General features: G+C 39.1%; 1 protein-coding gene and 1 non-coding gene across 2 annotated transcripts; both read left to right on the top strand.

The window, feature by feature from the left end:
* Nucleotides 1-240: 240 nt before the first annotated feature.
* LOC102948883 (taste receptor type 2 member 8-like) lies at nt 241-1,170 on the top strand. Its single transcript, XM_007076328.2, has one exon. The coding sequence runs from the start codon at nt 241-243 to the stop codon at nt 1,168-1,170; it is 930 nt and encodes a 309-aa protein (XP_007076390.2).
* Nucleotides 1,171-2,007: 837 nt separating this feature from the next.
* Nucleotides 2,008-2,112, top strand: LOC122240634. The gene has a single exon (XR_006220413.1). It is a non-coding gene; the product is annotated as a U6 spliceosomal RNA (small nuclear RNA).
* Nucleotides 2,113-25,129: the final 23,017 nt, after the last annotated feature.

Here is a 25,129-nt window from a genome sequence, read left to right as displayed (position 1 = left end):
GGTAATATGCTATTTGCCTTGAAAACTCAGTAGCTGGGATCTTGAGAGGAATAAAGGTAGTTTTCCAAAAGATAACTAAGACTTTGGGAGCATCCTGGAGGCAATCTTCTCTTTGCCAGCGGATATCAAAGTACAGGAAAAAGAAACTTATTGAACATTAAAGCTTTGGATCCATAAATCCATAACACTTAATTCACAAATCAGAGGAGTACTGAAGAGAGAGCTTGACTATCAGCGGGCATGGCAAGCATATTGAAGAATGTATTTATGATACTGTTTGCTGGAGAATTCATAATGGGGATTCTGGGAAATGGATTCATTATATTGGTTAACCGTATTGACTGGATCAGGAACTGGAAATTCTTCGTAATTGACTTTATTAGTACCTGCCTAGCTATTTCCAGAATAGTTCTGTTGTGCATAATAATTTTAGGCATAGGTGTAGATGTACCTTGTGAAGAAATATGGAACAAGAAAAATCAACTAATAAGTTTTGAAATCCTCTGGACAGGATCCAATTATTTCTGCACAACCTGTACCACCTGCCTCAGTGTCTTCTATTTCTTCAAGATAGCCAACTTTTCCAACCCTATTTTCCTCTGGCTAAAATGGAGAATTCACAAAGTGCTTCTCATTATTGTACTGGCTGCAGTCTTCTCTTTCTGCTTGTCTCTTCCCTTTAAGGATACAGTGTTTATGAGTCTGATCAAAAGCAAGGTAAACGCGGAAAGAAATCGGACAGTGAGTTTCACAATGAGAACATATGAGTTATTTTTGTCTCATATGCTCCTGAACATAATGTTCATCATCCCCTTTGCAGTGTCTCTGGCTTCCTTTGTCCTTTTGATCCGTTCCTTATGGAGCCACACCAGGCAGGTGAAGGACAGAGGTGGGGATCCTATCACAAAAGTTCACGTGAGAGCCATGAAGTCTATGATTTCATTCCTACTCTTCTTCTTTATGTACTATTTGAGCACTATTATGATGAATTTGGCCTATGTCATCCTAGATAGTTTGGTGGCAAAGATTTTTGCTAATACACTAGTATTTTTATATCCATCTGGCCATACATTTCTTCTGATTTTATGGACCAGCAAATTGAAACAGGCTTCTCTCTGTGTCCTGAAGAAGCTGAAGTGCCTGCATCTAAGGAAACCCACACACCCATAAAACATGCCTGAAATGACTGCGATTTTGTCAAGAGTGAAGATAATGAATAGAACTCCATGTACGTTTCCTTCCTCTCCACTTCCTTTATTCTGTTTTGCGACAAGGTCATTGAATCTTACTGAAAACATCTGCCTCGAATAAGTTAAAAGAAAAAGATTTTGTTGTGTGTCCATCAGAATAGTGATGATGTAATTAATTGTAAAATTAGAATATATCACCAAGGCAATGGGAATTTGATGAGAGACAAGAAAAGACTTGGGAAGACAGAAATTTACTTGTGGCTAGATTACAACTGTACAAAATTAAGTGTAGCAAGTCTCAGAGACAGAAAACCCCCAGAATTCATGAAATGAATATTTGGACATCCTAAAACCTTATTACCTGTGGCTGATGGCTAACCATGACTTAAAGTGGTATTTGGGAAAGGATGAACATAGAATGAACTGACATGACGAATTTTTGGTGATGCATCCACAGCATGTGCCTAGAAGTCCTGTTGGAGAGCCCATAAGAACGCTACTATTTCTTAAACATATGCCAAAGTTGGGGGCACCTGAGTGTCTCAGTCGTTAAGCGTCTGACTTCAGCTCAGGTCATGATCTCATGGTCCATGGGTTTGAGTCCCACGTCAGGCTCTGTGCTGACAGCTCGGACCCCAAGCCTGCTTCAGATTCCATGTCTCCCTCACTCTCTTCCCCGCTCCTGCTCATGCTCTATCTCTCTCTGTCTCTCAAAAGTAAATAAAACGTTAAAAATTTTTGAAAATATATGGCAAAGGTGGTTTCAAACAAATAAATGAATAAGAAGGAAAAACACAAGGCTTAGAAAATACAAGGTGTGTTCACTTGGGCAGCACATTTACTAGAAATTGGAATGATACAGAGATTAGCATGGCCCCTACCCAAGGTTGATCCACACATTCACGAAGCACTCCGTATTTTTTTAAAACTTCTTTCATTTGTACTGTTCATTCAAATAAAATAGCTTGGTGCCTCTTACCCCCCCAAAATACAAGGCTCAAAGTCTAGGGTACTATAGAGGTTATTTTGTATGAAAAAAAAATACAGAAAACACAATGCAGAATAGTTTTATATTTTTCTTATTCCCCAGGTATAGTGCCAGTTTCGGTACCAATTATTACTCATTAATTCTGGGTTATCAGGAATCTCATGTTTTGACAGAGGTTGCTTGCTACCCCCAACCCCCAGTAAATAAAAATTTATTTTATTTATTTCACCTTTCTCTCTCATAGATGCTCTAGTTTTTAAGCAACAGGATTTAAGTTTGCTGTTTGACTTTCCATTGGTGTATGAGAAAAAATGTATTTATTTTTTTAAAAAATAAGTTGTTTTAAAGGCCTATAGAATATATCATAGAAAAAGAATAGGGTAGAACTGATTTTTTTTTTAATGGAGATGTAACTGACATGTAACTGACATGTGTAAGTCTGAGGTATACAAAGTGTTGGTTGGATACATTTATATATTGCAATATGATTACCACTGTTGCATTAGCTAACACCTCTATCATGCTACATAATTATCAGTTCTTTTTGGTGTGTTGAGAGCAATTCAGATCTACTCTCTTAGCAAATTTGAAGTTTATAAGTTATGCTGTTGGCTATAATCACTATGTCGTACATTAGACTTCCAGAACTTATTTATCTACTAGCTGTAACTTTGTACTCCTAAACAACATCTCCCCAGTATCCTCAACCCCAGCCCCTCTTTTCGCATGTTCATCTTTTTTAGATTCCACATATAACTAACATACAGTATTTGTCTTTCTCTGCCTGACTTATTTTACTTAGCATAATAAGTGATCACTTGCTTTTGGTTCCTTCCTTGGGCAGTTTAATTTAGGTATGGGATGCCTACATTTTAAGAGGGTAGAATATTTGAAAAGCTTTGTCTAGGTGAGATATAAATGCACCTTATTTTCAAAAAGTTGGACTTCAGTAGCATGAAAGCAGAAAGCAAATTTATTCTTTCCCCCATGGCCCCTGCAACCCTATTTTGTTGAGTTCTTCTTTTGCCAGGATAAAACCTTAGGCAGATCCTATAGCAGCTATAGTCACTCACGCATACATCGCGTCCAATCCAGACCAAAACCAAAGTTTAAATCTGTCATTTAATATCAAACTTTTCTTACTTACCTTTTTCAGATCCTATTCAAGCCTGAACACCTGATGTGGGAAAGGTTGTTTCATTGCTGATTCTTGTTCTTCTCCCCAGCATTCCTGCTGCCTTTGGTTTCTTTATGATTGCAACAAAGTTAAACAGCCAGTGTCCCCCTCGGGTTCTCTTTTGGCTAAGGAAAGCTGTCAATCATACCAGATATTTTAATGCAGACTCATTTTTTTGTAGGCATCTATGTCAGGGGTCCCCAAGGCCACCCTTATGTTTAATGACTCAGAGAAATGCTCAGGGACCTCAGAAAAAGCTATTATAGTCACAGTTACACTTTATTACAGTGCTACAGCAAAACAAAAAACAAAAAAACAAAAGCATTGATAGATGAGTAATTGCATATGCTATGTTGATTTACTCCAATACAGATATAATGTCTGAAACAGTAGCTAGAAACTGGTTGAGAGACTGTGGATGTCTTTTGTAGCAGCCTAAGTTAGGAGTTTGATCCTAAGAATTGTAATTTTTCCTGTGGTATATGAATCAAACAGCATTGGAAAGTTTGAAGCATTGATCTTTATTGTTGCAATCTATAACTTTCTCCAATATATCTAGCTGTGGAGTTTGCTTATTTGTTTTTTTTTAAATTTTTATTATTACTATAATTATGGGTGTTCTCTTTCTATTAAAGCCTCAAGAATGTCCTCAGTTTAGCCCTTGGAATACCCTTTCAATCCAGAGTTTTATTTGGCTAAGAGTTTTCCCCCATTATTTGATTATTTCTTCTCATTTATCTTCTTGTATTTTTAAAATACCAGCAGATAGACCTTTATATTATATTATTATTTTACAAGTGTCCTCATCAGGACAAATATCCTGTCAGAATTTTTCTTTCTTATTTCTTCTGAAACATTTTACACAAATTATTAGGCTGGAACTTCCAGCTCACTAATTTGATATTCAGAAGAGTCTCTTCTCTAATTCAGCATGACTATACTAATAATTAAAGAGACAGATGTGATTTTAAGTTCCAAGGATTCTGTTTGCCATTTTACTATGCGATAAGATTATCGGTATATAGTTATGAAAGCCTATCAAATTCCTCTGATCTACCAACAGTGCTGGGTGTTATATTGATTTAGTATTCTGTGTCCTTTGCATTCCCTGCATTTTCTTGAAGGTTTGTTCTTTTGTGTGTTCAAGCTAGTATTTCTCTTTCATTGGTTTGATTTGCCTCAATGTGAATTTTTAATATCTATACGTGCGGGTGAAATCAGTGGGCAAGATTTAGCTCATGTATGTGATTTTCATTGTTGTTGTTTTTTGTGTGTTTGTTTTTGTTTTGTTTCTTGTCTTGACTAATATACTTATACTTTCAACTATTGTGTCTCTAATTTTCCACACTTAGAATCTTCAGCAACATTACACCTTTATGTTCCCGTCCAGCACATTTGATTTTATGACCTTAATCTAGGATATGCCTTCATAGGTAGAGGGAACTAAAGTCAATTTTCTCACTCCAAGTTAAAGTCACCAGTTGCCTAAAGACCAGAGCATCATGGGTAGGAGACCCTGGGTCTGGTAATTATGTTGGACAAGGAAGTGGAGCTATGACTTTGCAGAATTTCTGTGGAGGCAAATGGACTGCTTGTTTTGGGGCAAATGGCGTCCTTTACAACTTGAAAGAAACTGAGATACTGCACAATTTTTCTTGATTTAGTTATTGGTCTTGTCATAAACCTTATCCCTTTTCTAACAAGACTATTTAACTTTTTCTTATGAACCCATAAGACTCCCTTATTAATTATGAATATTATCTCTGTGTGTCACAAATGTTGCAAATATTTTCCAATAAATTATTTCTTTTTTAAAATTTTGCATATGGTATTATTTTTCATGGAATTATTTTACCGTTCTATGTGCTAAATTTCTCCCTTGTTTCTTTTATGGTTCTGAGATTTTGTTCTTTATGTTTTTCTTAATTGAGTATAATTAATATGCAGTGTTATATTCGTTTCAGGTGTACAATATAATGATTCAGTATTTCTATACATTATTCAGTGCTCATCACCCTAAGTGTCCTCTTAATCCTTTATTTCATTCATTCCCTACCAACCTCCCCAGTTCTGGAATTTTGAATTCAGCTCATAAGAGGACTTTCACATTCAATTTTTTAAAAAAATTTTTTTAACGTTTATTCATTTTTGAGACAGAGAGAGACAGAGCCTGAATGGGAGAGGGTCAGAGAGGGAGGGAGACACAGAATCTGAAACAGGCTCCAAGCTCTGAGCTGTCAGCACAGAGCCCGATGTGGGGCTCGAACTCACAGACCACGAGATCATGACCTGAGCCGAAGTCGGCCGCTTAACCGACTGAGCCACCCAGACACCCCTTTCACATTCAATTTTTAAAAAATATCTCCCTAATTTGTTTGTTTTGTTTTTTGTTAGTTTTTTTTTTTTTTTGTCTTGTATGCATGTTTTTTTAACTGTTATATCTTCAAACTCCTAGTTACTTTCATATACTTTGTGAGGTAGGGAATCTGACTAGTTTGAATGGATGGCCAATAAACTTTTAAGTAATGTACCTTTATGTAAAGATAGCAAACTCCAATGTCCACAGTGGCCAGGAATGGTATAAATGTGTGAAGACATTGGTAGTTAGAGCTAACCGTGATGAACTTTTGTATGTGTTCCTCATAATTATGTTCAAATTTATTTTTTAAACAGTCAATGTCAGATCAGTCTGCCAATGTGTGGCCTCTCATTCTTCTTGAGTTTCTTATCGATTCTGCAACATTTACTCTTCTAAGGGATTTTCAGAATCAACTTCTCAAATCCCATAAAATATACTGTTGGGATTCTTACTAGAATTGCACTGAACTTATAGATTTCTCTAAAACATATTGAATTTCCTTCTCTTTTTAAAAAATGTTTATTATTTTGGAGACAGAGAGAGAGAGAGTGGGCAGAAGCTGGGGAGGGGAGAGAGAGAGGGGGACAGAGGATCCAAAGAGGGCTCTGCACTGCCAGGAGAGAGCCTGGCATGGGGCTCAAACTTGAGAGCTCATGAGATCGTGACCTGAGCTGAAGTCGGACACTTAACTGACCAAGCCACCCAGGCAACCCTGCATTTCCTTCTAAGAATATAACATCCAAATTAGTTTCCATAAACCCTCTTTTAGGTTATTTAATAACATTTCACATTCTTTCCTTATAGGTGTTCTGTTTTGTTTTTTTTTTTTATTGACTCTATTCCTAAGTCTCTTTTAAGTGTCCCAGCTAATTTTAAATATGATTTTTTTGTACTGTATTGTACTTGAGATGAGAAAACTAAAACTTTTGTTTAGAAAGCTGTTGTTACTAGATCTGTGCAGTTTGATGAGCTAATAAAGAAAGGCAAAATAGGGGCGCCTGGGTAGCTCAGTCGGTTAAGCAGATGACTTCGGCTCAGGTCATGATCTCGCGGTCCGTGAGTTCGAGCCCCGCGTTGGGCTCTGGGCTGACAGCTCAGAGCCTGGAGCCTGTTTCAGATTCTGTGCCTCCCTCTCTCTGACCCTCCCCTGTTCATGCTCTGTCTCTCTCTGTCTCAAAAATAAATAAATGTTAAAAAAAAAAAAAAAAAAAAAAGAAAGGCAAAATAGTATTATCCTGGAACTAAGTTCCAAGTTATCACAATAGTGGAAATCGTGGGGTAGAGTTTGGAAGTAAAGAGATATTAAAGATTTTCTGTCTGGAAGGAGAAGAGTATAGATGTTGATCAATATTCCATTGGTGACTATGAATGAATTTTTGAATATGAATTAATAACTTCTAAAGTAAGTTAAAAAGCAAATGATAACTGAGATTCATTCATTCATTCATTCATTCATTTTTATAGGAAACAGGAAATGTGCTTACAACTCCAACATAAAAAGAATTGGTGAAAATACATAAGAAAATCACTAACACTCCTCAAATAAACAAGTTATGAATATGAACAGATACTTCACGATGGAAAAACACCATGTTCCACTTCCCAAATTAAGTATTTTTTATTAACTAATGGTAGTAACTTTGCACAGGCCAATAACAATTTGGATTGAAAAACATGCATCAGGGGCGCCTGGGTGGCTCAGGCGGTTAAGTATCCATCGACTCTTGATTTAGGCTCAGGTCGTGATCTCACAGTTCCAGAGTTTGAGCCCGGCATTGGGCTCAGCACATCGGGCCAGCGGAGCCTGTGTGGGATTCTCTCTGTCCCTCTCTCTCTGCCCCTCCCCCGCTTGTGTTTTCTCTCTCTTTCTCTCTGTGTCTCTCTCTCAAAATACAGATTTAAAAAGAAATGAAAATATGCATCAGAGAATGTAAAAATGCTTATACATTTAAAATCATAATCTCATGGGCTGAAGTTTCATCTAAGAGTAATATTTACATATACTTAGATAAACATTGCCATACTGTACATAACAGAGAAAATAAAGTAGAACAAGAAGGAGATAAAAGTACCCTCATAATAAGGGATTACTTGAAATAAAAGTGTTACAGGTCCTGATGTAATGTTAGTAGGCTCTTAGAATCATTGTTGTGGACAATTTATAAAACTCATAAAAGGCCTTAGCTTCTAAAGCTAGTAATTAAAAAGTAGACCTCAGCATTACAAAAATATTATGATTATAACTGTGTATAATGATAACTCATGAGTAGCTAAATATTAAAATACTGGAAGGAAATCAGTATAAATATTAACACATGATTGGTATTTTAATTTTTATCTACTTTTATATGTGTCTAAAACTTTCTATGGGGGCGCCTGGGTGGCGCAGTCGGTTAAGCCTCCGACTTCAGCCAGGTCACGATCTCGCGGTCCGTGAGTTCGAGCCCCGCGTCAGGCTCCGGGCCGATGGCTCGGAGCCTGGAGCCTGTTTCCGATTCTGTGTCTCCCTCTCTCTCTGCCCCTCCCCCGTTCATGCTCTGTCTCTCTCTGTCCCAAAAATAAATAAAAAAAAACGTTGAAAAAAAAAAAAATTTAAAACTTTCTATGATTGTGTTTATTCTAATCCAGCAAATTTTATTGTTTACTACTTGTCAGGTTTTGCATTTACTGAGAGGATTTTGACAGTGAAACATCAGAATTTTGCTTCTATACAAAAAATGACAGCCCACAAAACAGTAATAATAAAGCACAAAATATACTATAATTAGAGAGATACAGGATGGAAAAAAAAAAAAGGCACCAAATCCAATTTTAGATGAAGAGGAAGATTTTTCGAAAAGTCAATTTCTTTTTTTTTAATGTATGTTTATTTTTGAGAAAGAGAGAGAGAGAGAGAGAGAGAGAGAGAGAACGAGTGGGGGAGGGGCAGAGAGAGAGAGGGAGACACAGATCCGAAGCAGGCTCCAGGCTCATCAGCACAGAGCCCCACGCGGAGCTGGAACTCACGAACTGTGAGATCATGACCTGAGCCAAAGTGGGACGCTCAACCAACTGAGCCACCCAGGCACCTCAAGAGGGACATTTTTCTAGAAGCAACTGTATCTAAAACAATATTTGCAAGAGTCAGAAGAGGGATGAGTGCCAGGAATAAAGCATGAAAGTATCGATGCATTTGGACTTTATCCTGAAAATAGCGGTCAGGTTTTCGCTAAAGAAGACCATATACACACTTGAGGGAAAGGATTGCTATAAACGGATAAGATTGTAAGTCGAGTGAATGATAAGGAGACTATTCTTCCAGGCTGTGGCAAAAATGATGAGAGTCTGAACTAAGATAGTTGCCATAGGCTTGGCGAAAAAGGATAGATTTGAGAGCTATTAAGAGCATGAAATTAACTGGTTTTGGTAGCGAGTAACAGTGAACTCAGCTTGGCATAGATTTCCGGCTTCTGTGACTAGATGATCTGCAAAGGACTAGGAGCCATAATTGCAGAACTGATATTGGATTTGTCTGAGAAATTAAGAACTAGCCTTTGTGAATTCTCCCTAGTCTATGGAATGACTAATCCGACATAAGACAATAGAATAGAGAAAGAGATTTATTTTGGGTACACTGGAGGGTGGAGGGAGAAAAAGAGGTGTCATTAATCCCCTAAACTCTTATTTCATCCCTGGTCCTCAGGGCATGAAATACGTTCCTCCGAACGTATTTTGCTACCAACAAACAGGATGGTGAAACTCTCCTTGGACCGTGTGTAGATTGTTGGTGGGCCCTCCTTTATGGTAGATTTGTCTGTGTTTAGAAGGTGAAGTGCTAAGGTTCAATTAGTCCCAGAGCATCCTCCAACTAGCAAACTAGCTAACTAACTCGCATCTTCTTTGCACGACTATATTTACACGTCCCTGTCCCCAGGGCAGGATCTCCTCCCTTGGGTTAGTTATGTCATTATTTGAATCTTTCTACTATTAGTTTTCTTGAAAGACCCAGTCAGAAAAGTGGGGGGTGGGAATGATATCTAACTACTTTGGGTTCAACCGCATTGAAGACATTAATAAATCAAATTATTTTTTCTCGTTGAATTCAAATGATCAGAACAGATATCCCTCAGGTGTTTTGTACTTAAAGCAGAAATATACACAATAGATAATCCTAAAGATAGATATACATTTTAAGCATTTGTGCCAAGATGCAGTAATCTTCATATCCTCCGGAAAAATTTCCATGCTTTAGCGAACATTTCCCCTTTTTCCCCTTGTCCCCCTACTCGCTCAAGAATAAAAAAAAAAAAATTGAAGATTCTTCTACACTCTCAAGAAGGCTTTTGAAGAGGGGCGCCTGGGTGGCTCAGTCGGTTAAGCAGCCGACTTCGGCTCATTTCATGATCTCGCGGTTCATGAGTTCAAGCCCTGCGTCAGGCTCTGTGCTGATTGCTCAGAGCCTGGAGCCTGTTTCAGATTCTGTGTCTCCCTCTCTCTCTGACCCTCCCCCATTCATGCTCTGTCTCTCTCTGTCTCAAAAATAAATAAACGTTAAAAAAAAAAATTAAAAAAAAAAAGAAGGCTTTTGAAGAAGTTAGAGAAGTTCAGTTTGGGCATGTATAGTTTGGAGTATGTGTGTTTCATTCCAAGAGATGACTGGAAAGGCCTACGTTTCCTTGGGAATTATGATACCAAGGTTAGATTTCTATATTGCTTGCCAAGTTTTCTGAAAATTACAAACCCTGTGTTTTACTCTGTAATGCAGTGACCTGCACGATGAGTGTATAGTAATCAGAAATGTAGGGATTGCTAGCTTTACCTGCATGTGGAGATATTTTAACATGGTGAAAATTAGTGTTGGGGGTATTAAAAAGAAAACCACAGGTCCAAAATGGTATGTCACTTGGATTAAGGTCCCAAGTCAATAAACCAAGACTTAATACCTAACCTAACTGTAGTTTCAACCCACCCTAAAATATAACCTTTAACCAATCAAAATGGAATCTCCTGATCAGCCCTAGGAAATTTACTGATAGCCCCCTTCCATTCCCCTTAGGAAGGTGACCTTGCCTAAAACAATGGATCTTTGTTAAAATCTTCCTTTTTTCCACTTCCTCTCTACCTTTAAAAACATTTCCTTTTCTGTAACCCTTTGGAGCTCCCCGCTACTTGCTAGGTGGGATGCTGTTTGATTCATGAATTGATTAATAAAGCCAATTCGATTTTTAAGTTTTACTCACTCAGTTGAATTTTTGTCATTTGACAGAGGTACCTATTTCACAATTTAGACTTGCAAACCAAACGAAGCAGCTCCTTGAAAGAGGAGAGGGATTTTTATTCAAAAGAGTGAAAGTTAATCCGTGCCTTTATTTACATATTAGCAAATGAGAACCTGGTCTTTCAACCATCTCTCTACACAGGCTATTTACAGTTTCTGGCTGACATCTGGACCAAGACTGGAAATCCTCAGCAGAGCTGGTTGGAAATGTTCAATGGCTGTTACAGAGAGTGATTCCACAGCTGCATTGCACGTTACTGGGCTGCATAGCAAAAAAGAGCCACGGTAAAAAACAAGTAGGATACTATTGCCTAATTAAACATAAACTCCGTACCGTTACCTAGTAAATCATGTGGGTATCAGTCAACAAACTGCAGATTAGAGTCTTCCGTTTGCAGCCATGTTGAATACATTAGAGAAAGTTCCCATGGGTGTAACAAGTGGGACATAATGGGTATTTTAAGGAATTGGATTCATTGGACTCGCAAGTAACATTTTCTGGCTTAGAAACCAGAAGTTATGCTTGGTTGCGTTTGTTCTTATTAGTTCGGACTTTGCTAGGATTAGTCGGTTGTGGCTAACAATTGTCAATTTGTGTTCAGTGCCATTGTATGGGAAACTCCCCGATACTATGGAAAGAAGCCATGTCCTAACTAGTATCTGGATACTACCTAACCTCTTGAACACTTGTTTTGCTACTTGTTCTGATGTCTTTTTTTTTTTTTTTTTCCCTTCCTGAATGCCTATTTCTCTGATTCACTTTCCCTTTGGCTAAAATGGAGCATTAATGAGGTCGTTTTCATGCTTCTGCTGGTATCTACAACCTTCCTGTTCATGAGCTTCCCTTTGCTACATAGTTTTGATGTCTTCTGATATCATCTCCAAAAACAATAACAAAGAGAGAGAGAGAGAGAGAGAGAGAGAGAGACTGTGGGTGCACTTGTGAGTGAGGGAGGGGCAGAGAGAGAGAAAGAGAACCCCAAGCAGGCTCCACACTGTCAGCACAGAGCCAGATGCAGGGTTCAAACCCACAGACCGTGAGATCATGTGAGACTCTGAGCCAAAATCAAGAGTTGGCCTCTCAACCAACTGAGCCACCCAGGCGCCCCCAAGTAACTTTTATTTAAATAATTAGTATGCCAAGGTGGCACATTGTAGGGTGGCCTGCTTTGGCCCCGACAGGTTCCTCTGTCCTGTCTCCCTTTCCTTGATTTTCCTTTTTACTGCTGCTCGTTCCTTGTGGAAATACATGAAGCACATTGAGCTCATCAGGGATTCCAGAGGCCCCAGCATGGAGGCCTATTTCAGAGTGATAACAACTGTGTTTTAATTTCTTGTGTTCTTTGCACTGCATCAATTTACCTTTTTCATGACACTTGTAGGAGTATTTTTGGTTACAGAACAAGCTGGCTTGGTTTGGATGTTTGGTTACATGATAAGAATTCTGTAACTTTCAGGTCGCTCACGTCATGATTTTTGGAAACAGCCAACAGAGGAAATTCTTCTTGGGGATTCTTTGGCACTTGAAGCATTATCTGAAAGGAAAGGCACTTTCAGCTACACAGGTCGGCCTGTGAGAGAAGGCGGCAAGAAGTCTGTGTGATCTTCCTTGATTCACCGGATTCTTCCTTTCATATCTATACTGTGTCACTGAGTATCATTTCAACTCTTCCTAGATGTGGACCCATTTCACCTTTATGGTTCTGAAGCAATTTCAGGAACTGAGGACGAGAGATGATGAATTATAATGAAAGATGCCTCCGCTGCTCTTATCACTTAGGAAATTCCAAGAGTTTTGGGAACTGTGTGCCAGGAACCATGGATGGAAGACCAAAAGACATATTTATCTTAAATATGTCTTACAGTACTTTTATATTTTTGGAAGTACATCTTCAGTGCAAATTCAAATAAACCCAAACTGAAACCCCTCCAGAAATAATTACTTTTCATAGTTTTGTGTATCTAGTGTTTCCTTAGGCAGACTCCAGCATGTACATTTTTTAAAACTTTTATTAAACTTAAAAACTTATTAAAACTTAAAAAAAATATTTATTTATATTTGAGATAAAGAGACAGAGCACAAGCAGCGGAGTGGGAGAGAGGGAAGGAGACACAGAATCTGAAGACAGGCTCCAGGCTCTGAGCTGTCAGCACAGAGCCCCATGAAGGGCTTGAACTCACAGACTGTGAGATGGTGACCTGAGCTGAGGTCCGATGCTTAACCAGCTGAGCCACCCAGGAGCCCCACAAGCAAATACATTTTTGTTTTCCAACATTTTTGCAAGAAAGCTAAATGAAATAATTATCTTATATTCCCCCTCTTCTCCCACACACTTACTAGAAAAAATATATAGGCATAGTATTATGCTACAGTTTGTGTTTTATCAAAGAATTTGAGCATCTAACCAAAACAGGTATTTCTGGATTCTGGCATAGTTCATAGAATTCTTGTTGTTATTAATAAAATTTTGGGTGGGAGGAAGGGGAGGGTGGGTGATGGGTATTGAAGAGGGCATCTTTTGAGATGAGGACTGGGTGTTGTATAGAAACCAATTTGACAATAATTTCATATATTAAAAGAAAAAGAATAAAGATATATTGCAAACAGAAAAAAATTTCATAGCACTTATATTAATACTATAATTGTAAATGATGTTTGAGTGGAATTTTTGTTTACCAACCAAGAAATGTTCCACCATCAAGGTCCCTTGAATCTTTTAATGTTCTTCTTTTTTTTTTTTTTTTTTTTTTAGCTTTTCTTAATATTTATTTATTAATTTTTGAGCATGGGGAGGGGCAGAGAGAGAGAATCCCAAGCAGCCTCCACACTCAGCCTGGAGCCCGATGCGGGGCTTCATCTCACGATGGTAAGGTTATGACCTGAGCTGAAATCAAGAGTTGGATGCTTAACTGCCTGAGCCACCCAGATGCCCTGAATCTATGAATATGAATGTTCTTAATTCCCAATGAAAAAAGGACAGTTTAAATTATGACCTAATATATTTGACCTTGTCAAATAATGTAGGAAGCATTCCCATGTGTTAATCACTCTTCTGTACCTGAAAAGGACAGGATTCAGAGTTTGGCAAACACCTGGAGGTTCAGGGGGAGTGGCAGGCTTGGAGAGGTTCCGGAAGCTTGCACCTTTTCCTGCATACCTTGCCCTATCTTGCCCTATGCATCTCTTCCGTCTGGCTGTTTCTGAGGCATATCCTTTTATAATAAATTGATAATGTAGTAAGTAAAATGTTTCTCTGAGTTCTGTGAGCTGCTTAGGAAATTAAGCAAACCCAAAGAGGGATCTCCGATTTATAGTTAGTTCAGAGGTACAGGTAACAGCCTGGGTTAGTGACTGGCATCTGAAATGGGGGCGGAGGGGCGCAGTCATTCAGGACTGAGCGCTTAACCTGTGGAGTCTGATGCTATCTCCCAGTAAATAATGTCCGAACTGAGTTGAATGGTAGAACTGTTGATGTCTGGAGAGCTTCTTGTTCTGAGACCCTCTCAGAACAAGTCCATCCTGGTACTAAGAGCATCCCCATAGAGCCCTGGTAATATCAGAACAGTTATAAATATTTGTCAATAGATTAATTGTTTTCATATTAAGTGTGCCTTGGAAATTTTCCTGGTAGTTCATATATAATTTTATATAGAACAGAATGTAGGTATAATAAGTTTGAGTCCTGTGTCTTAACTGTGGGTACTTTGATTCACCTAAAAACCAAATCATAACTTGTAGCAATGCTAACTAAAAACAAATTCTCTACTCTTCAGATTTGATTTTGCTTAAAAACCTTTATGGGATTAGTAGTGATGTCCCTCTAATTTGTGATATTAGTAATTTGTGTCCTTGCTTTCTTTTCTTTGTTAGTTTAAGAAGCTTATCAACTTTATTGACCATTCAAAGAAGCAGCTTTTTGTTTTATTGACATTTGCCCACTGATTTCCTGTTTTAAATTTCATCATTTTCTGATCAAAGTCTTATTATTTCTTTTCTTTTGTTTATAGGATTGAATTTGTTCTTCTTTTTCTCGTTTCCTCAGGTGGAGGCTTAGTTGATCAATTTTAGATCTTTCTTCTTTTCTAATATATGCATTCAATGCTATACATTTCCCTCTACGCTCTGCTTTCCCTGCATCCCCCAAATTTTGAGAAGTTGTGTTTTCATTTTTATTTAGTTCAAAGTATTTTAAATTTCTCTTGAGATTATTTCTTTGAGCTTTAGACACATTTAGAAATGTGTTGTTTAATCTCCCTCTTTGGGGATTTTCCAGTTATCTTTCTCTTATTGACTATTAATCCCATTCTGGTCTGAAGGCAGATATTGTATGACTTCTATTCTTTAGATTTGTGAAGGTGCACTTTGTGGCCCAGAGGGTGGTCTATTTTGATCAATATTCCAGGTGAGCTTTAGAAAAATGTATAATCTACTGTTGTTCGATGAAGAGTCTATATATTTCAATTATATCCTGTTGATCGATGGTGTTATTGAGTTCAACTATGTCCTCACAGATTTTATGCCTTCTAGATTGGTCCATCTTTACTGAAGACTGTTGGAGTATCGAACTATTATTTTGTATTCATCCGTTTCTCCTCGCAGGTCTATCAGCATTTGCCTCGTGTAGTTTGATGCTCTATTTTTGGGCATTAAAGTGTTAAGGATTATTATGTCTCTTTGGAGACTGACCCCTTTATCATTATTTAATGATCTTCCTGATAACTTTCCTTGCTTTGAAAACAGACCAGACTTCAGTACGGCTATTTCTGCTTTCTTTGGATTAGTGTTAGCTTGGTATATTTTTCTCTATTCACTTACATTTAATCTATATGTGTCTTTATATTTAAAGTGGTTTTTTTTTTAGACAAACATATTTTAGGTTTTTTAAATCTAATCTAACAGTCTCTATCTTTTAGGTGGTACATTTAGATGATTAACATTCAAAATGATTATCGATACCGTTGGATAATATCTATTATATTTATTACTCCTTTCTATTTGTTGCCCTTGCTCTTTATTCTTATATTTGTCTTCCACTTTTTTCTGCCTTTTGTGGCTTCAACTGAAAATTTTATATAATCCCTTTACTTGTAAAGGTTAAATTGTACTGTAAAGCTAACGCTTAGCTTGAAAGATAAGAACTTTGTTCTGACACTGAAGGTCAAAAGATAACAGCTTTATTTTTATTTTTGTAAATCAGACTTCATACTCTTGTGAATCAGGCTTTACCAATGAAGGAAACAAAACCTTAAAAAAGAGCGTCAGAGACAAGGTCAAAGAGATCCACTGATTGCAACTTAGCGGCAGAAAGTCTAAAATAATTATTTTATTTGATAACTATTTCTGACTCATCTGGCAACTGTTTCTAACTCATCTGGGAACTGTTTCTCTGTTCCGTTCCCAGATAATGATAAAATGATGTGATCGGCTTTAAAAACTCTGTACCCCGGCTGTTCAGGGCCACACTCTTGTCAAGAGTGTTGGTCCTGATCGGTCGGCCTTGCCTCTCAGCGTCACTGGCGACGAGTGCACAGAGGTCCAGGTTCAAACTTGCAATAAACGACCCTTGCCGCTTGGCTTTGACTTACGACTCTGGTGGTCTTTTGTGAGAGGTTTCAGAACTTTGGGCATAACATTTGGAGGTTCCACTGAGATTTCCCCCAAGCCCACCAGACTTCTGGTCAACGGGTCGTATCTGATTCCGATCGATCGCTCCCTGCGGCTTTCCCTCCCGCTACCTCCCTTGCCTCTCATTGTAATAAACTTTGTTGCAACTGTCATTGGTGCCCATAGCATTCTGTTTCAGGAGTCGCGTGGATGCAACATTTGGTGCATTGGCCGGAAAAGTTAAAAGTCTGAAACAGGGTCCTTTCCTCAGATTGTTCCACCAACCCCTGAGAAAAAGCTCAAGATTGGGAGAGGACTATAGGAGAGCTGCCTCAATTTTCGGCCTCCACGTTAAAAAGCCAGTCCTTCAAACTCTCTGCAAGGTAAAAAAGACCAGCTTTCAGATGAAATGGCCTCCACAGGGGATCTAGAGCTCAGAATAAAAATCCTAATGAGACTAAGCGGCTGCCCCCTCTACACTCTTGCCCAGAAACCTTGGCAATAATCTCGTCCCTCTGCTCTGATTTTACAGACATTCCCTTACAGGACCCTGATATCAGCATGTTTTCAGACAGCAATAATTTTGTATCTCAAGGGCAAAAGTATGCCAGCGCTGCAGTGATGACAGACCATAAAGTTTTATGGCAACAGACCCTTCCCCCAGAAACTTAAGCCCAGCACACAGAGCTCATCGCACTAACAAAAGCCCTAAAACTTAGAAGAAACAAGTCAAAAAGTGCCTTGGAGCTACCGATCTTGACAGAGCCCTTGCTTCCACCGGAGCCCAGTTACACTCCTAAAAATTTAGAGTAAATTTCAAGAAAAGGGGGAAATAAGATACTGGGACAAAAGTGGTTTCAAGATCCTGAAAGTAAGATACTCTTCCCCGTGGCACTCAGGTGGCAAAAATGCTGGAGAAAAGAGAGACGCTCTCCTGCTCCAAGAGCCTGTAAATCCGAGACCATTTCAGACCCGAACCCACAAAATCCTTGGAGGAAGACAATGGCTTTCTTTGTTAAATTAGATAAATGCTGTGAATGAAACATCCCTGCCCATCTGCTGGGCTTTTCATGACTCTAGGACACAGGTGGCTCAAATAGACAATCCCGCAGAGTTAAACCTGTGTTCGGTTTGGGGTTATGGGTTGCTCTCAGTTCCCAGGGCAGCAGAGGCACTGTCTGTCTGTGCCCCATCTCCTTCCTCCACCCCTTTATCACCAAGAAGCAAGGAAAGAAAATCTCTGTGAAAGTTATAATGCTTCTAAGACTGTTGATGAGATGTGTGACTGTTTAAAGTAGATAAAGCTTGTGATTCCCACCCTCCTGTGACATCAACATACAGCCGCTGGTGATGAAAGAAAGAAGGAATCCAAGTTCACATACACGCTAGGTTGCATAGGTCGCTGGAGGGAATGCCCACATTGTGCCCAGGCCAGCCCAATATGGCTGCATGTTTAGAGCTACACGCCTGTGGCTGGCTGACCGTGGGCGTCCTGACTCCGCTGCTAGGCACAGTCACCTACTCCCCATGGCAGTCCGTGCCTCTACGCCAAGCCACCAAGGGCGCTTTGTCTCGAGAGAGAAGGAGATGCTAAGCCTGGCAAAAAAAAGTGTGTAATTTAAAAAAAAAAACCAGAAAGTAAAAGACAGGTGTATTAAAAATTTAAAAAAAAAGGTGGTAGGCAAAAAAAATGGCAATATAGAGGCCGGTCTAATGTACCGGTGCTAAAATTTCTTAAGTAGGCTAGGCTTCCAACTCTAGGTAAAAACCAAGAAAGCTGAGTAACTGAAGGTGCCATGGCTGGTGCTTAAATTTTCTAAGTTTATATAATAATAAGTGTAAAAGACTCATAAAAAACTTTATAAATGTAGACACAGGAATCAAAAACAAAAACTGGCTCAAAGTTTATTCTCTTAGTCCGCCTGGCTCATATCATTGCTCACCACTGTAGCTGGGCCACTGCTATTGTTATTTCTCAGGTTAACTATTGGCCCGTGCATTATCAATTGATTAATACAGTTGTCAAAAGACAAATTAATAAAATAAAAATTATGATTAAGTCCAACTATGTCCCCTTAGTTCCTAATGATAAATCAAAAGATTGATTCACTGACAAGAAAAGGGGGAAATGTAAAGGTTAAATTGTACTGTAAAGCTAACGCGTAGCTTGAAAGATAAGAACTTTGTTCTGACACTGAAGGTCAAAAGATAACAGCCTTACTTTTACTCTTGTAAATCAGACTTCATACTCTTGTGAATCAGGCTTTACCAATGAAGGAAACAAAACCTTAAAAAAGAGCGTCAGAGACAAGGTCAAAGAGATCCACTGGTTGCAACTTAGCGGCAGAAAGTCTAAAATAATCACCTCATTCGATAACTGTTTCTGACTCATCTGGCAACTGTTTCTAACTCATCTGGGAACTGTTTCTCTGTTCTGTTCCCAGATAATGATAAAACGATGTGATCAGCTTTAAAAACTCTGTACTCCGGCTGTTCAGGGCCACACTCTTGTCAAGAGTGTTGGTCCTGATCGGTCGGCCACACTCTTTTCAAGAGTGTTGGTCCCGATCGGTCAGCCACACTCTTGTCAAGAGTGTTGGTCCCGATCGGTCGGCCTTGCCTCTCAGCGTCACTGGCGACGAGTGCGCAGAGGTCCAGGTTCAAACCTGCAATAAACGACCCTTGCCGCTTGGCTTTGAGTTACGACTCTGGTGGTCTTTTGTGAGAGGTTTCAGAACTTCGGGCATAACATACTCTCCTTGCTTAGCATATAAGCTATACTTCTTTTTTTATTATTATTACCTTTTTTATTGGTTGCTTGAGAATTTGCAATATTCATTTGCAATTAATCCAAGTTCACTTTCTTTTTTTTAAGTTAAAAAAATTTTTTTTAATGTTTATTTATTTTTGAGACAGAGAGAGACAGAGCATGAGCAGGGGAGGGGCAGAGAGAGAGGGAGACACAAAATCTGAAGCAGGTTCCAGGCTCTGAGCTGTCCGCACAGAGCCCAGCGCAGGGCTCAAACTCACAGACTGCGAGATCATGACCTGAGCCGAAGCTGGACGCTCAACCGACTGAGCCACCCAGGCGCCCCAAAGACTTTTTTTTTAATTTTTAAATAATCTCTACACCCGATGTGGGATTTTTGACTTACAACTCTGAGATCAAGAGTCCCACGCTCCACCGACTGAGCCAGCCAAGCTCTCCCCAAGTCTACTTGCAAATAACATGGCATCACTTCGTGGATAATGCAGGTACTTTATAATTACAAAATAATCATAACTCCTTCCATCCCTTGTATTATTGCTGTCTATATAAAAGTATACATAAGTGTACAAGTATACTTATACTTGAGCAAAGTATACACAAGTATACAAGTATACAAGTATACTTATAAGTGCAAAGTATACACAAAAGTGTACATATATATGTACATTAAATATAATGTTCAGTTTTATACTTGTTAAGGTGGCATAGTGACTTCCAAGCTCCTTACATGTGGAACCAGAAACCGGAAGTCCATTGACAGGTTTTTCAAAGAAGTTCCAAAGAGAAATTACATACTAGTTGAGCATTTCATTTTTGGTAGTCTACTGGGGATATAGCTGTAGACAAATAAACAAAATACCCTCCTCTTTGTACTCATATGTGAGTAATAATAAAAAATAAATAAACTATATTCGATATTGATAACTACAATGAAGAAAATGAAGCAGGAGAGTGGAGTGTTGCAATTTTAAATAGGATGGCCAAGAAAAATATCACTGAGAAGGTAGCATTTGAACAAAGTCATGAATGAATGAAGAGGGAAGCTATGCTAAACTCAATGAAGGTGTTCAAGAGAGAAAGGGGCCGAAGCAAAGGAGGCCTCTGTAGCAGGTCCAGTCTGTGGTGCAAGCTGTCCTGGCACTTGGGCCACATGACCTTGTAGATTCAATGCTATGAGAGGTAGATAAAGATGTCATGGGAAAGCCCTGATGGAATTGCAGTCCAGAACCCTAAGAATACTGGGATAAAGCCTTGCTTTCTGCAGAGAGAACTACTCATGCTGTGTTACTAAACCCTAGTACAGATTGTACATCTAACTAAGGGATACCCAGTGACTATGAGACCAGAGCTACCCATCATGAAATGAACATTCTCAGTTCCACCATATCACAAGGTGGATGCAGCAACAGTCTGTCATACAATGAAAATGATTAATACAGGATTGGATCTGAGTCAAAGCAGCTGATTTTTCTGACCTCTAAGAGCTCCCTTTAGATGATAGCTTCCTTTGAACCTTGCAGAAGTGATCCAAAGATGCGGGTCTGTTAGAGATTCTTTCGAGTGACTGCAAATGAGTCAAGTGTTCTTTTTTTCATGGCAGTGAATTTAACGATGGCAGGGGTGATGGCTTGGGAAACGTGATCAAAAAAGATGTGACTGCTCTTTCTCTCTCAAAAATAAATAAATGAATAAGTGAATAAATACATAAATACATAAATACATAAACATTAAAAACAAAAAAAGAGATGTGACTGCCAATTGACCCAAAAGTTGAACCTGGGTATTTGGAGGCTCCTCACGCTTCCCCTTGTCCTTGGAAGATGGGTTCCACTTGCTTTTCTGCTCCCAGAGGCTGCCCCAAGATATGGCCTTCAGATAGTAATGTGATGCTGAAAACAGAGTGAGACACCTGCATGGTGTATGTGACCGAGCCCGGTTAGTGCCTCTTTATAAACTTCTAAGATTTAGAGGGTGGGTGTGGGGATCCATTTGTCTTACTACTGCTCAAGACAAGCCTCGTATTTAAATTCCCTTTGCTGTTATTAAAATGCCACCTACCGACATGGAGAGTGGCCTGCCTCTTTCTTTGGTTTCTCCCTCTCCTCTGCATACAGGAGCCAGTTTCCAGGAAAGCTTCTAAGAGGGTTGTGAGCCTACAATTGGTGAGCCAGGCAGGAGACTAAAGAAATGGGCCTTGGAAAAGAGGCATTCTATGGGGAGATCTCGAATTGGCCATCAACCTCTAGGTGGGGAGAGGTGGCCCATATATCAGATACATATGGACCACCTCATGAGCAAAGGGATGCCAGAAAATGCACTTGTTGGTGGAACAGTGCACAGCACATTACTCACTGTGGCAAGAAAGGGAGCACTGTGGTCTGGCCAGTGGTCTGGCCTCCATGATGGGCAGTTCTAGCTGGCCACTGATGCCTGGCTGAAGGCTGAAACCCATGTCTAGAAGTTGAAAGACAAGCTAAGATAAGAAAAGGACATGAGAATGTCAACACTGTATGCAGGAAAGATGAATTACTAAATTCTACTCCTGAAAACAAAATTACTCTGTATGCTAACTAACTAGAATTTAAATAAACATTTGAAGAAAAATTATTGTCCTAACCTGTGTTTTCTCTCACAGCCTCCAAGGCAGCCAGAGGGCTTCCATAAGAACCACGTCCTTGCTAATATAGCCTCTTGCTGACCACTTAGGGCCCGTTGCAAAAGAGGCAGATGTTGGGGCAATGAGTGTCTCAGTTGGTTGAGTGTTCGACTCTTGATTTTGGCTTAGGTCATGATCCGGGGTTGGGGGATTGAGCCCAGGGTGGGGCTCCAGGCTAAGCATGGAGCCTGCTTAAGTTTCTCTCTCCCTCTGCCTCTCTCTCCCACATGCCTCTCTCTCTCTCAAATTAAAAAAGAGAAAAAAGTTGGGTGTAAAAGATTGTAAGAACTGGTCAGGAGGAGTAGAGTGTTGGGGAAGGTAATGGAGAAAAGATATGACACCAATTGACCCATGAGCTGAGCCCAGACACTTGGAAGCTTCCTCACTCCCTCTCCTGTACTTGGAATGTGGGTTCCACTTGGCTTTTCCACTCCCAGAGGCTGCTCTGGGACAGTCTTGAGATGGTGATGTGATGGTGACAGCAGATGCATGGAATATGAGCCCCATTAGGCCCTCTTTATAAACTCTTCAGATTTGGAGAGTGGGTACAGGGATTCATTTGTCTTGCTGCTGCCCAAGGCAAGCTTTGTAGGTAAGTTCCCTTTGCTATTATTAAAACTGCCCCTTGTCAACATGGACTGGCCTGCCTCTTTCTTGGGTCTCTCCCTGACTTCTTCATACAGGGGCCAGTTTCAGATTGCACCACGAAAGCTCCTGATGAGAAGGTGGTGAACCTACAGTCACGGCACGAGTGTCCCATGACAGTGGGGAAGGCAACGACCTACAACGACTTCTCGTGGTTGCAGGTTACCTGTATATTCCCTTTCTTGGTTATTGCCTCAAGTTGATTTTCCAGTCTATTTCTCATTTCTGTGAGTTACACATAAGCTTCTAAAAGATTATTTTTCCATTTAAATTAAGTTAGTTTCTGATTATGCAACCAAGAACCTTAGTAAGTACGGAAACTATTTGGTGGTGGTTGGGGGGGAAGAGGGGGTGTGAGCTTAATACCTTAATTTTTTAAAAATTTATTTAATAAAAACTATAAAAGGACTGAAAGAAAATAAAGCTGTACATTTAATCTCAAGAAGGCATTTTGAATCACAGAGGAAGAGCTTGAAATTGTAAGGGGAAAAATAGACGTACCTAACTTTAAAATATATGCAAGATCTGTATCTTCTAGAAAACCATAACAGTGGAGCACCTGGTGGCTCAGTCCGTTAAGCGTCTGACTCTTGATTTCGGCTCAGGTCATGATCCCGTCGTTCGTGAGATCCAGCCCCCTGTCCAGCTCTGGGCTGACAGCATGGAGCCTGCTTGGGATTTTCTCTCTCCCCTGGTCTCCTGTGTTCTCTCTCTCCCCCTCCCTAAAAATAAATAAATAAACAAACGGTTTTAACAATCCTGGCTGTTAATGTTAGTCTTTTATTTGGAGTATTTAGCACATTTCCATGGAATAGAATTTATTTTATTGAATTTTTTTAAACATTTATTCATTTTTGAGAGAAAGAGAGAGGCAGAGAGCAAGTGGGGGGAGGGGCAGAGAGAAGAGGGAGACACAGAATCCAAAGCAGGCTCCAGGTTCTGAGCTTTCAGCACAGAGCAACTACGCAGGGCTCGAACCCACGAAACCCTGAGTTCATGACCTGAGCCTAAGTCAGACACTTAACTGACTGACCGCCCAGGTGTCCCAAATATCATTTATTTTTTATTTCTAAAAGATTCATCCCCAAATATTCCCATTTCTTTCTGACAGTATCTTATTTTTGTTCTTCTCTGAAATTGCATTTGCACCCTTTATTTTTTTTAAAACTTTTCATACATAGCTGTTACATCTGCAGATATCTCATCTGTCAATTCCAATATGTGCAGTCCATGTAAAGCCTGTTTGCTGCTTGTTTGTGTTTGTTTTGCTTTCCTAACTCATGCATAGTCTGTTCCTATGCTTGATGGTATTTTATTGTGAGCTCATTGTGAAATTTTCTGCACAGAGTTTGTGCCGAGATGAGTGGGAGTTCTCATCTTTAAAGCTTAGTTTATTCATTTTTAAAATGAAGATAATAGTAGAGCCTATTTTAAAGGCCTGTTTTGTGAAATTGAAACAAGAAAATGACCATAAAGTGCTTAGCACAGCGTTGGGAACATATTAACGTCACAAAAAAATGTCAAGTGTTACTTTTAAAAGTATATAAAAACAATACATTGATTTAAGTAATGGTTTCCTGCTTCCTCCATCAGAATATAAACTCTATGAATCACACAAGCTTTGAGGTCCTGTGTATCATTTTATTTCTTCAGTGTCCAGGAGAGAGCATAATATATTTAGACACTCAGTAAAATACTCATTGACTAAATGAATGAATGGATCCCATCAAAGTGGAACAGCCTCGATGAAAAGATTATTAATAAAAGCCTTTGAAATCAAAAGCAGTCAACATAATCTTCTGCATTCATAGATGGAATAACTTATGAGACTAAAAACCCAGCAATAATTTTGTAAGATAATATTTGTGAAATTTAGCATACCCAGAGTTGAGCTTAAGTTTTTAGTAGAGTAGCAAAATTATTAAATTATTATTCAAGTGTATTACATTAATGTTTTAATTGTTTTTAATACCTACTTTAACACAAAGTAACAAGTGTTTAGTGTTTCTATACAATTGAGTTATAACCTATTGTCCTCTTTATATTGAAACTTGAAATATACCTTGCCTAAATTATCAGGAAAATGCTGAAAATATGTTTCTGTATGCCTTTCATTATTCAAAGTGTCTATACTGGCTAAATTCATTTGTCGCCTCTATCAACTACTTTTTTCCTTTACGTACATCTAAACTGTCATAAACACAACATAAACGATGTTATAGTTGATATAGAAAAAGATGAAGTCCAAGTTTTGTTTCGGTCATGTGTTGTTTCCCTTGGATATACGTTTGGCACTCCTACTCCACAACTCAGGCTAACAAATGCAAAATAGTCCGGGGAGGACAAGTGAAATCCCCAACACAGAAACTTTCATTTGCATCTTAACAAATTGTAGGTAAGCCTTCAGTTTGGACACACATTCTCCAGGCTGGCTAAGTTTTATAGATATCCCTGAGGGGGTCTCCATGAAGACGTTTCAGAT

This window comes from Panthera tigris, chromosome B4 (assembly GCF_018350195.1).
Source record: "Panthera tigris isolate Pti1 chromosome B4, P.tigris_Pti1_mat1.1, whole genome shotgun sequence".
NCBI classification, from domain to species: domain Eukaryota; kingdom Metazoa; phylum Chordata; class Mammalia; order Carnivora; family Felidae; genus Panthera; species Panthera tigris.
The sequence above is the reverse complement of the archived record's forward strand: the minus strand, read 5'-3'. Positions and strand labels throughout refer to the sequence as shown.

Coding starts and splice junctions, on each gene's coding strand:
- LOC102948883 (XM_007076328.2), top strand. CDS start 241: ATGGCAAGCATATTGAAGAATGTATTTATGATACTGTTTGCTGGAGAA.